Below are 12,833 nucleotides of genomic sequence, written 5' to 3' on the forward strand. Positions count from 1 at the left end.
CAGTAAACCTCACGGGATTCCCCCTGTCGGTTCCCTGGAAGCTTAGGTCCTGTGGTGCTCTTGGTAGTTGTATTATCTCTCCAAGCAGCCACTATGCGATCACCGGGAGGTACACTGGTGCTGGAACGCACTTCTTTGAAATGGGCCAGCTCTCTTGTGACAGAGGGATTCTCCTGGAACTTTTCCGCACAACTGTAGCACTCAACAGCTGTAGCCATCTCATTTAGTGACTGAGGCTCAGCCTGAGCCACCCATTGGTGGAGCTCCCTGGGTAGTCCATGCAGGAAACAATTGAGTGTGACTCTTTCCATGATCTGAGTGGGTGTCTTTTCCTCAGGTTTCAGACAATTTTGGAACAAGTGCATCAGGTGGTAGAGCTACGGACAGGCAGGCTTAGCCTTGTCAAAGCGCCAGCCATGGAGTCGGTTCGCCCTTAAAGCGACAGTCACTCCCAGCCTTGCTAGGATTTCTGCTTTCAGGAGTTTATAATTGCGTGCTGATTCAGGGGCCAAGTCACAGTACGATTGTTGGGGGTCTGCGGTCAGGAAAGGAGCCAGTACATCTGCCCAGTCTTTATCAGGCAGACCCTCCCTTGCTGCAACCCGCTCAAACATAGCTAGGTATGCTTCCATGTTGTCTAAGGCCGTCATCTTTTCCAGGGCCTGCTGCACTGCCTTCCGGGGGTCACTCTTTACAGCGGGGTCACCTTTCGTCATTTCAGCCTGCTGGGTCACCATCTTTTGTAATCCCGCTATCTGTTCACTCAGTAAGCGATTTGTTTCCTGTTGTACAGCGACTGTCTGCACCAGGATCTGCTCCTCCTGAGCCTGTGCTTTTACCAGGGCCTCCTGATGACAGGCCTGCACTTGTGCAGTAGCCAGTACCAGCTGCTTAACCACATCCTTCATGGCTTGTTCAGAAGATTTCACTGGCTGTGCAGCTTTAACCCAGGACATGGGATTAGACTGGACCCCTCAAACTGTCCGATGCATGCTCCACCAATTGTAGGGGATCAGAGGGGTGAAGAGCTGTCTCAGAAGCAGTCCAGTAAAATAAAAGTGGCTTTTATTCAGCAAAAAAAAAAAAAAAAAAAACCCATAAGACCAGACAGACTTGTCTTATCACACGGATGTGCACACAAGTACAGCTCACAGTTCATCAGCGCACCGGCTTAGGCTCCATGCACACTGGAGCTCATGAACTGCAGTTTATTGGAGTTTGGGTGTTTTTTTTAAAAGCCCATAAACGCCACTCTATATTAGCCCATGTGCCCATGCACATATGGACGTTTTTCAGCTTTAATGAGCAGTGGAGTTTATGGGCTTTTTTCTGAACGCCAGAAATTTGCGTTCAAAGTGCCGGTTTTCACTGCCAAAAAACGACAAACGCTGATGAACGCTCATAAACACGTGTTAATTAGTGTTCGGCATTCTATTTTTTCAATGTATTGTGGGAGTTTGGAATGCACTGTGGGATCTTTGGAGTGTCCTCTGTGTATTTTTATTGAAAACGCCCATAAACGCAAGTACAAAACGCTGTTAAAAGCAAGTTTTTCAACCAGCGTTTTCTGCTAGCAATCTGGTACAGCAGGTACACGATCCAGCAATGGACATTTCCACACAGCATGCTTCTCTCTCTCTCTCTCATTCCACACTGACGCTTTCAGCACACCTGATAATAAGCAGGCCTGAAGGGGAAGTACCTGCCTTCTTCAATTAACCCCCTCTTAACACTGCCCCAGGCTGACCCTCTACAGCAGGGATATGCAATTAGTGGACCTCCAGCTGTTGCAGAACTACAACTCCCATGAGGCATAGCAAGACTCTTTACAGCCACAAGCATGACACCCAGAGGCAGAGGCATGATGGGACTCGTAGTTTTGCAACAGCTGTAGGTCCGCTAATTGCATATCCCTGCTCTACAGTATATTTAAGCAGTATGGTGCCCCAGTATTCTCATACGTATATTTAAGCAGTATGGTGCCCCAGTGTTCCCATATGTATATTTAAGCAGTATGGTGCCCCAGTATTTCCATACGTATATTTAAGCGGTATGGTGCCCCAGTGTTCCCATACGTATATTTAAGCGGTATGGTGCCCCAGTGTTCCCTTACGTATATTTAAGCGGTATGGTGCCCCAGTATTCACATACGTATATTTAAGCAGTATGGTGCCCCATTGCTCCTACACATATATTTAAGCACTATGGTGCCCGTGTTCCCATACATATAGTTAAGCTATATGGTGCCTGCGTTCCCATATGTATATTTAAGCAGTATGGTGCCCGTGTTCCTATACATATATTTAAGCAGTATGGTGCCCCAGTGTTCCCATACGTATATTTAGGCGGTATGGTACCCCAGTGCTCCTACATGTATACTTAAGTGGTATGGTGCCCATGTTCCCATGCGTATATTTAAGCAGTATGGTGCATCAGTGTTCCCATACATATATTTCAGCGGTATGGTGCCCCAATGTTCCCATACGTATATTTAAGCGGTATAGTGCCCCAGTGTTTCCATACATATACTTAAGCGACATGGTGCCCCAGTGCTCCTATATGTATATTTAAGCGGTATGGTGCCCCTATACGTATATTTAAGCGGTATGGTGCCCCAGTGTTCCCATCCGTATATTTAAGCGGTATGGCATATTTAAGCAGCATGTCACCCCAGTGTTCTCTTATATCAATTTTTGAGGAGGATTCCGTGTGAAGCATACAAGTGTAGGATAAGAGAGCAGAAGCCTTTCCAGCGTCGTCCACATCCAGCCATCTCCTTCATGTAACATGTCGCCCAGTACCGAACCCTCACCGACGGCGCTCTCCTCAGATAGGAGGTGGCGGGGATCCCGCGCTCAGCCAATAACGAGCCAGGCTTTTCCCTTGCCGAGCGCCGCTCACGTCACAATGCTGAGACGTCACGGCTCGAGCTGTGGAACCCGGGGAAAGGGAACGAGCGTTCTGGAAGTCGCCTGTGGTCCCTCCCCTCACACGCCCAGTTCTTCTCAGTCAGCCCGGACGGGGAAAGCTCCCGGACCATGGCAACGGCTGTGCGGGCCTGAGACTTTGCATGCCGCTCGGCTAGACGGGCCGAGAATGCTGAAGATGAAGCTGCCGCCGAGGAAAAGCAGCGCGTACAAGGCGTCGGATGAAGAAGAGGACGAGGAGGAGGAAGAGCGGGGGATGTATTCCCGTCCTAGCGGGCCGCTCCAGAGGGAGTCGGTGTACGAGTGGTTCGTGCAGTCGCTGGGCCCGGCTCAGAGGTTGGAGTTCGCCTGCGGCTTGCTGGACTTGTGTAATCCGCTGGAGCTGCGCTTCTTGGGCTCGTGTCTGGAGGACCTGGCCCGGAAGGACTGTCATTACCTGCGGGACTGTGAGAGCAGAGCCAATGGGCTGGCCGGAGAGCCGGAGCTGGGGGACCTCAGTGACCGTACCGCCCGCTCCAGGCTTATCATCTACTTGACACTGCTTAGCTCTGAGAACCGGGAGGTGGCCGGCCGCCTCTACCGCCTCCTCCTACTGCCGGCCATGGGGATGGAGCGCCTGCTGGGGGGCTGGGAGGACGGAGAGCGCAAGCCGGCCGAGATAGCGGCTTCTCGGGAGGAACTGCTGCTGCTGTTTACTATGGCGTCCCTTCACCCGGCCTTCTCATTCCACCAGAGGGTCACCCTGCGGGAACGTCTGGACCAGCTGAGGGAGGCCATGAGCAAGAAGAGCCGCTCGGAGGTAATTGGGAGGGGGTGGGGACGGTTACTATGGAGAGCACTAGGCGCCCCCTGCACTCCCTCACCACACCGGCTCCTGTCATACCACACGTGATCGGAGCTGCCATGGGCTGCACCACACCGGCTCTTCTCAGAGCCACACCTGATTGGAGCTGCCATGGGGTGCACCACTCTGGCTCCTGTCATAGCACACGTGATGGGAGCTGCCATGGGGTGCACTACACCGGCTCCTGTCAGCACTCGTGATGGGAGCTGCCATGGGGTGCACCACATCGGCTCCTGTCATAGCCATGCGTGATTGGAGCTGACATGGGGTGCACCACACCGGCTCCTGTCATAGCCATGCGTGATCGGAGCTGCCATGGGATGCACCACACCGACTCCTGTCATAGCCATACGTGATCGGAGCTGCCATGGGGTGCATCACACCGGCTCCTGTCATAGCACACGTGATGGGAGCTGCCATGGGGTGCATCACACCGGCTCCTGTCATAGCACACGTGATGGGACCTGCCATGGGCTGCACCACGCCGGCTCCTGTCATAGCACAGGTGATGGGACCTGCCATGGGCTGCACCACGCCGGCTCCTGTCATAGCACACGTGATGGGAGCTGCCATGGGCTGCACCACGCCGGCTCCTGTCATAGCACACGTGATGGGAGCTGCCATGGGCTGCACCACGCCGGCTCCTGTCATAGCACACGTGATGGGAGCTGCCATGGGCTGCACCACGCCGGCTCCTGTCATAGCACACGTGATGGGAGCTGCCATGGGCTGCACCACGCCGGCTCCTGTCATAGCACACGTGATGGGAGCTGCATATGACCCGCATACTCATCTGTTAAAGTGATTGTAAAGTCTCCGTTTTAGTTTTTTCCTCTATATAAATTACAAACATGTCATACTTGCCTGCCCTGTGCAGTGGATTAGCTCACCCTGTCAAGTGCTCCCACAGCAAGCAGCTTGCTATGGGGGCAGTTGAGCTGCAGCTCCGTGTGTCCGTTCAGACACATGGAGCTGCCGTTCAGTCATGCCCCCTCTCTTTCCTGATTGGTTAACTGACTGACAGCCACAGGAGCCAATGGCAGCACTGCTGTGTCTCAGTCAATTAGGGGGAAAGTCCCGGATGGCCAAGGGAATCATGGACAGAGATGGGGCTCAGGTAAGGCTGCTTTCACACTGGGCCAGCAGGTCCGTTAGCGGTAAAGCACCACTAGTTTTAGTGGAGCTTTTTGGCCACTAGCGGGGTGCTTTTAACCCCCGCTAGCAGCAGAAGAAAGGAATAAAACTGTCCTGTCCCGCAAGCGCACTGCCCCAGTGTGAAAGCACTCGGGCTTTCAAACTGGGGAGACATGAGAGGCAGTTTTCAGGTGCTATTTTTATCACTACAACGCCTGAAATCTGCCTCGGTATGAAAGGGGTCTAAATATTAGGCCTCTTGCACATGATACTCCTGTTCGAGCATTCAACAGTGCCAATCAGTGCCTCCTCACCAGTGCTGCCTATCAGTGTCCATCAGGGCCACCTGTCAAGTGCCCATCAGTGAAGGAGAAAAATTACCTGTTTGCAAAATTTTATAACAGAAACTAAGTAAAACGTTTGTTTTTTTTGGTTTGTTTTTTCCCCCCAATTTTTTGGTCTTTTTTTTCCATTTGTATGGTAAAAAACAAACAAACCCAGTGGTGATTAAATACCACCAAAAGAAAGCACTATCTATCTAAAAAAAAAAAAATATATAAAAATGTAATTTGGGTACATTGTCGCATGACCGTGCCTTTGTCATTCAAAGTGCAACAGTGCTGAAAGCTGAAAATCGGTCTGGGCAGGAAGGGGGTCAAAGTGCCTGTTAGGCAAGTGGTTAAATGAAAATCATACAAGAGAAATTGTCCTGCCTGTCCCTTTTGGATGAACTGTCGTGATGGACTCTCGAAAGCTGTGTACTAACTAATTATTGTACAGTCGTTTCGAAAGTGGTATTTTTCGTCCGATTTTCTCATCCTGGCCACACATGGGACTACAAAGCCCAGCACACACGCATCCTGTTAATGAGGCTTTTTAAGGTGTTGGAATTTGTGTCTTTTAAAGTGGTGCTGAAGGTGTTTTTTAAAGTAAAAAAAAAAAAAAAAAAGTGATTGTAAAGGCATTAAGATAAAACGCCTTCTTTGTGCACCCTCCCCCCTTAATACCTACCTGAGCCCCATCTCGGTCCAGCAATGTTGCAGGAGTGTCTTTGCTGCCCAGGATTCTCCTCCTCGGCTGAGACAGCAGCGTGGCACCATTTGGCTCCTGCTGTTGTCAAAGTCAGTCAGTCAGTTATTGAGGAGAAAAAGGGGGCCGGGCTGTGGCTCTGTATCTGAATGGACACAAGGAGCTGTGGCTTGGCTTGGGTGCCCCCATAACAAGCTGCTTGCTGAGGGGGCACTCAACAGGAGTCAGAAAATGTAGGTCCTGCTCGATCACTGGCAAAAGGCTCGGTTCACATATATGCGATTTGAATGCGTTTTGAGCCATTGGCTTCTGCTGCTGTCAATCACAGCCAGTGAGGGAGCGGTGGGAGAGCCAGAGCAACGCTATGTGTGTATTGACACACACAGCCATCTGTGGAGCGAGCCTGCACGAGTGCCCCCATAGCAAGTGTCTTGCTATGGTGGGCACTCAGCGGGGAGGCGGTGCTAGAAGCATCGGCGGGTGACATGAGTTGAGGAGGTTCAAGGCTGCTTTGTGCAAAATCATTGTTTTCAAGAGTGTGTGTGGTGTGTGGTTTTTTTTTTTTTTTTTTTTACACTACTTGTTCAAGGGATTACATCAGGGTCCCAGTCATCTTGTCCCTCCAATGACTATCTACTTCTCCTGATTAAAAAAAGAAATAATTTTAACCAAAACCGTATTGAAATTGGGTTTTAACATTGTGCTGTCTATCTCCTGCTCACCTCCCGGGCCTGTCTCTAGCACCGCACCCAGGGACTGGCATTGAGGCGAGAGACATTGCAGCGTGATGAGCACTGATTGGGTGCTCATCTGAAAAGGGAAATGTGGCACTCTGTTAATGCTCAGCAGAAGGCTGCGGGGGAAGGGAAGATTTTCAGCTCAGACCTCCATGTTGCACTTGACCAGAAGTGGGAGCGGGTACCTGTCAAAACCAGGTAAACCCGTCACCTCTTCACCAAAAAGTGCCAAATGTGGCGGGGGGGTACGTGCAACCAAGTGGAACATTCCTTTTTGGGTGAGGCTCGTGACTGCTGGTTTGGCCTGAGCATCAAATCCTGGCATTTTTAAGCCTCTGGAAGGCACAGGTGGCAACTTCCAGCCCTGTTGGCAGTCTGTCAGTCTGTGACAAGCTGGAATGTGCAGTGGTTGCAGCACTGAGCAGTTCTCACATTTAGGGTGGTATGTGTTCAGGGATGTATGCCTTGAATGCAGAATTCCTGCTGTCCCTGAATGTGTGCTCGGTAAAGGGCCAGCCGCCTTATATTTCAGCCCATCATAGACTTTGCCAGGCCGGATGGTACCCCTGTGGCTCGTAGAAATGTCAGAATTTTATGCTTGCGGACTGAACTGCCACTGTACTCGATGCCTAAGGCCCCATTTTAGGGCTGCAACTAACAATTATTTTCATAATCGATTAGTTGGCTGATTGTTGTTTTGAGTAATTGGATAATAACCTTAAAAAAAAAGGTGTATAGTTTAGTTCATATGTAAAGCTTAAAATAAAAGGCAATTTATTCTTAAATATCACTATGCAGTGGTAAATATAAATAATCAACTAAATGGTTAGGGAGCAATATCTTTAATCCACTCTGATAATAACAGACGGAAGAGAGATGCTGTATATACTAATAGAGGTTGAATCTGGTAAATATCAGACTGGGAGATCAAATTTTTTATTTAAAGGGAAATAAAAGACTTGTGGATTTTCAGACAGAACTGTACTATAGTATGTATGACAGACTCCCTTGTCATAGGCAGGTGGCTTGATAAAACCTACCTGTGCCTGCTGTCACTTATGCTGGCCATACAAAAACAATGTTAACTTTAAGAATGTTCGGTTTTCTAATCATTAGTGTGGTCAAATTGACGTTCGTTTTTGACCACAGTGATGGGAAAATTCGAAGGAGCAGAATTGAAAACATCTTGGTCAAAGGAATTTTTGGACAGTGTATGGTTTTCTTTCAGAAATTAAATTAATTTTAAAACAAAATGTTTGTTTAAAAGCAAGAGAAAGTTTCAAGAAACATTCTTTCATTCAGCGAATGTACAAAGATTTTTCGTAATGAAAAAAAATCAATATGTGTATGGCCAGCATAAGGTTCAGTTCACACCTATGCAGTTTGCTTTGGATCCGTTTCTGCAGTGTTTTTGCTGTGCCTGTATGCAATATTATTATTATTATTATTATTTATTATACAGGATTTATATAGCGCCGACAGTTTACGCAGCGCTTTGCAACATTAGGGCAGACAATCACTACTATAAGGTGTTCAATTATACTGTGAAAGTAATAATTTTACTCATATCAATTTGATATAATTTTTCATGGATATGATTACTTTAAATATAATGCACAATTAGGGCTGGGGAAAAAAAAATCGATGTAAATCTTGAATCTAGTTGAGAGGTCAAGTTGATTCAAAATGTGTGTGTGTGTGTATTTTATATTATAATAATTTTTTTTTTTTCCCACCAGGACCGGCGCTGACACCGTGCTGGTCCTGAGGAGCTGCGGGCAGGAGTTTTTAGGTGAGGCCGGACGCCGCGGACTAGGCCGAAGCCGTGGCCTCGCCTAAACTCCTGCCCACAGCTCCTCAGGACCGGCGCGGTGTCCATCCAAAAAACAAAACAAAACTTGATTCGAATCGTGAATCGAGTTTTTGCTATAGTAAATATCCCCCAAAAATGTATATATTTTTTTTCCTCAGTTTAGGGCGATGCATATTCTTCTACATATTTTTGGTTCAATAAGCGATTATTGATTGGTTTGCGCAAAAGTTATAGCGTTTACAAAATATGAGGTGGTTTTATCAATTTATTTTTCTTTTTTTTTACTAGTAATGGCGGCAATCAGAGATTTCTCATATTTTTTTTTATATATATATATATATATATATATATATATATATATATATATATATATATATATATATATATATATATATATATATATATATATATATATAAAAAATATAATCTTTTATTTTTTTCCTGTGACTGCGACATTATGGGGGACACATCGGACATTTTTGGGACCATTGTCATTTATACAGCAATCAGTGCTATACAAATCCACTGATTCCTGTGTAAATGACACTGGCAGTGAAGGGGTTAACCACTAGGTGGCAGTATAAGGGTTAAGTGTGTCATAGGGGCGTGTTGCTAACTGTGGGGGGAGTGGCTGTGTTTTACACATCACTGATCTCTTTGGAGCAGAGATCGATGTCACTGTCGCTAGGCAGAACAGGGAGATGCTAAAGTAAACAAGCTCTTCCTCCCCTTGAGACGATCGCGGGTATCCCTGCGTTGATTGAGTCTGCGGGACCCGCGATCGGACTCACGGAGGTCCCGACCGGCGCACGCAATGGCATGGCGGCAAATTTTAAAGGGACGTACCTGTACGCCCATTTACCTGTCCTTGCCATTCTGCCGACATACATCAGCGTGCGCCGGTCAGAAAAGAAAGCTCTATTTGTGTGAAGAAAATTATAAAAAATTTGTTTGGGTACAGTGTAGCACGACCACGCAATTATTATTCAAAGTGCGACAGCGCTGAAAGCTGAAAAATGGCTTGGGCAGGAAGGGGGGTGGTTAAAGGGATTTTAATTTTTTTTTTTCAAAACAACAAACATGTTGTACTTACCTGCTCTGTAATGCTTTTGCACACAGCAGCCCTGATTCTCCTCTTCCTGGGCCCCCCACCGACTCTTCTGGCTCCTCCTGCCCTCAGAGTGCCCCAATAGCAAGCTGCACAGTATAATATAGAGCACCCCTATAGCAAAGTAAAAAAAAAAAAACTTCTGTCTTAAGAACCACTCACTTCCTGCCCAGGACTATATGTCCCATGAGGCATTGCGCCTCACATTCACAGGCACTTATTGATATGTATGGATGGTGTACTGAGCTGTATGTGTGCGCTTCACTGTATTTCCCGATATGTAAACAAATAATGAATTCTGTATGCAGGCCAACTAATTCGCTGGCTGATTAATGGAATATGAAAATAGTTGACAACTATTTTCATAATTGATTAGTTGTTTCGGCCCTTTCCCATTTACACCTGGGCATTTTGTAAACGCTTGCAAATTCTCACATGTTTCCGAAACACGTAAAAATGTCGCACTTGTGGTTCCATTCTTTAATATTTTTCTGTGTGTACAAACGCATTAAAATGTGAGAATCTCAGGGTGCAAAAGCTACTTTGACATGTTTGTCATGTGAACAACGGTCTATTAAATTGAATGGGCTGCCCTATATGTGTAGAGCAAGAACACACTTGAACGGTATGTATATTTCAGCAGTATGCAAAGGGGAGGAGTGTTGGACTTTCTTAACACTCGTAGTGTAAAGTGCAGAAGTGCATCCGCTGAGTGAGAAAAGGAGGCGCTGGCCCCAATAAGAAGGTGGGGGGTTACCCTCATACAAGGAAGAACTTGAGTGCTTAGTATAAGCGAATGCTGAGCAGTAAAAATCAAGCTCTGGTGTCTGCTCCATGAGGCTCCATTCACACTTTGGTATTTTGGGATTGTGGCAGAATTGTTGTAATTTTGCCCACAATCTTAAAACGCACTACAACTGCAAAACACAGGTTCAGGTGTCATTATTTTCAATGGTAACTAAAACGTGATTTGTGGCAGATTACACTGGGTAAAGTTTGTCTCCCAAAAGAAGCTCTTGCTCCTTTTTGTGCTACAAGCTTCACATGATATTTTCTGCATGATAAATCACGCAACAATTTGGTGCAGAATCGCAACAATTCTGGCGCGATTCCAAAATGGCCAGGTTTGAATGGAGTCTTTATTAATGGTTCACGCTGATGCAAATCTGATGTGGATTAGATGTGACCCGTAAGATCTAGATTCATACGGCGCTTAAAATTTTTTTCTATAAAGAATGTTCACATCTATGTGGTAAGATTTTGATCTGGTTAAAAAAAGGGTCCCGTGCCAGTTTGGAGTGACGCGTTCTAGATTTGCACAGTATACAGTATAGTGGCATGCTGAAATAACTTCACATGGGATGTGATTTATAGCTGGTGTTGCTTGGAAGTGGCTAGAAGACAGATTTGCATAGAAGTGGATGAAAGTGAGTTTTGTAGAGCAGAGAATGCACAGCATTTCTAGCATATGAAGGCAGATATAAAATTGCAGCAGTACTAAATTTGCATTGAACAAAAAAGGTATTCACAATCGCATCCCCGAATTGTATCTAAATTGCACCAGAACCGCTGAGCAACTACCTTCAACAATCGCAGTGAAAACTGACATGAAAATTGCACCGCATAAAACCCTGCTGGTTGCATGCAGCACAGCTAAATGTTAAAAAATAAATAAAATAAATCTGCCTGGAACTGCATGTCCTGGGAGTCGGGCAATATGTTTTGCGCATCCTTGTAAGTATGACATGAGTTAAAGAAAGAGAAAATAACGTTGGATAACCTAAAGCTTCTTTTAGAGGCCTTAGGCTTCGTTCACACAACCACCCCTGTTCTACACGCAAAAGTGATTTGAAAAGTATACATAAACTTTTTTTATGCTAACGATCTTTTTTTTTTTTTTCCAGTGTTTAAAATGAATGGGCTGTCAAAACTGGAATGCAAGCGACTGCATGGGAGCCTGAGCATTCCAGTGTGAACTGGCCCATAAAGCAGAATTCTAGGCTAAATCTAAACTTTAAAATGCTCCTTCCTCACTCCTGACACCTACTGTATGCTGACTAACCCGTATAAGAAAGATGTACTGTGTATTTCTTTTAAGGCCACTCCAGTCACATGATCTCCCCTAGGCTTCGATCCATTGTTGGTGCACTCTCCTCTTCCTTGCAGCCACTGCTGGCTAATACAGGGGAGCCAGATCCCATGACTGGATTCAGCAGAAAATATTCTATTTATTACAGGTACTTACAGTGGGGGAAATATATATTTGATCCCCTGCAAATTTTGTAAGTTTGTCCACTTGCAAAGAAAGGAAAGGTCTATCGTTTTTATCATAGGTGTATTTTAAATGATAGAGACAGAAGATCAACCACAAATCCAGAAAAAAAACATACTACAGATGCTCTAAATTTGAGTTGCAGGTCGGTGAGTAAAATAAGTATTTGATCCCCAAGCAAAACATGAATGAATGAATGAATGAAATACTTATATAGCGCACAATGCGAACTGAATCGCCTCTAGGCGCTGTGGCGAGCTTTGATCATCTGCTAAAAGAGGAAGGTCTTGAGTTTTTTCCTAAAAGCCAGGTGATTTTCTTCCAGGCGGATGTTTATTGGTAGAGCATTCCATAGCCGAGGCCCTTGGACAGCGAATCTCCGATCCCCCTTGGATTTATACCGGGCTTTGGGCACGAGGAGGAGGTTTTTGTTGGCTGATCGAAGACTGCGGTTTGGTGTGTAATGATTTATTTTCTCCATTAGGTATTGCGGAGCTTCTCTATGCACGCATTTGTGGGTGAGGCAAAGGGTCTTGAACGTGATCCGATTTTTTACGGTTAGCCAATGTAAGCTCCTCAGTGAAGGAGAAATGGATTCCCAGGGTTTTTTTCCTGTTATCAGCCTTGCCGCCGTGTTTTGGATCAGTTGTAATCGCGCAAGTTGATATTGTGGTAATCCTATGTAAAGCGAGTTTGCGTAGTCCAGTCGTGAATTAATGATTGTTCCAACTACCACTGCTTTGTCATTCTTTGGGATAAAAGGGATGAGTCTGCGAAGCATGCGCAGCAGATGGTGAGATCGACTGACTACTGCTCCTATTTGCGCATCCATTGACATTTGTGCGTCTAAAATAACCCCGAGACTCTTCGCTTTGGTCTTTGGGGAGATAGTCTGCCCAAAGACGGTTGGTGGAGACCAGGAGGTTTTGGTTGCGGGCTTATGATTTGGGTGTAAGATAAGAAGCTCTG

The 12,833-nt window shown here is 46.2% G+C and overlaps 1 protein-coding gene across 5 annotated transcripts in view; it reads left to right on the forward strand.

Annotated features, from left to right (window-relative positions):
• The first annotated feature begins 2,892 nt into the window (after nucleotides 1-2,892).
• The window catches only part of ZCCHC2 (zinc finger CCHC-type containing 2), a 111,850-nt gene continuing 101,909 nt past the window's right edge, over nucleotides 2,893-12,833 (forward strand). For all 5 annotated transcript variants that reach the window (XM_077492060.1, XM_077492062.1, XM_077492063.1 and 2 more), the window contains exon 1: nucleotides 2,893-3,726. In XM_077492060.1, the coding sequence (XP_077348186.1) occupies nucleotides 2,908-3,726 (819 nt within the window). In that variant the 5' untranslated portion in view covers nucleotides 2,893-2,907. The remainder of the gene's footprint in view (nucleotides 3,727-12,833) is intronic.

Source organism: Lithobates pipiens, unplaced genomic scaffold (assembly GCF_037356315.1).
Source record: "Lithobates pipiens isolate NorthernLeopardFrog02 unplaced genomic scaffold, aLitPip1_a1.2 Scaffold_19, whole genome shotgun sequence".
Lineage (NCBI taxonomy): Eukaryota > Metazoa > Chordata > Amphibia > Anura > Ranidae > Lithobates > Lithobates pipiens.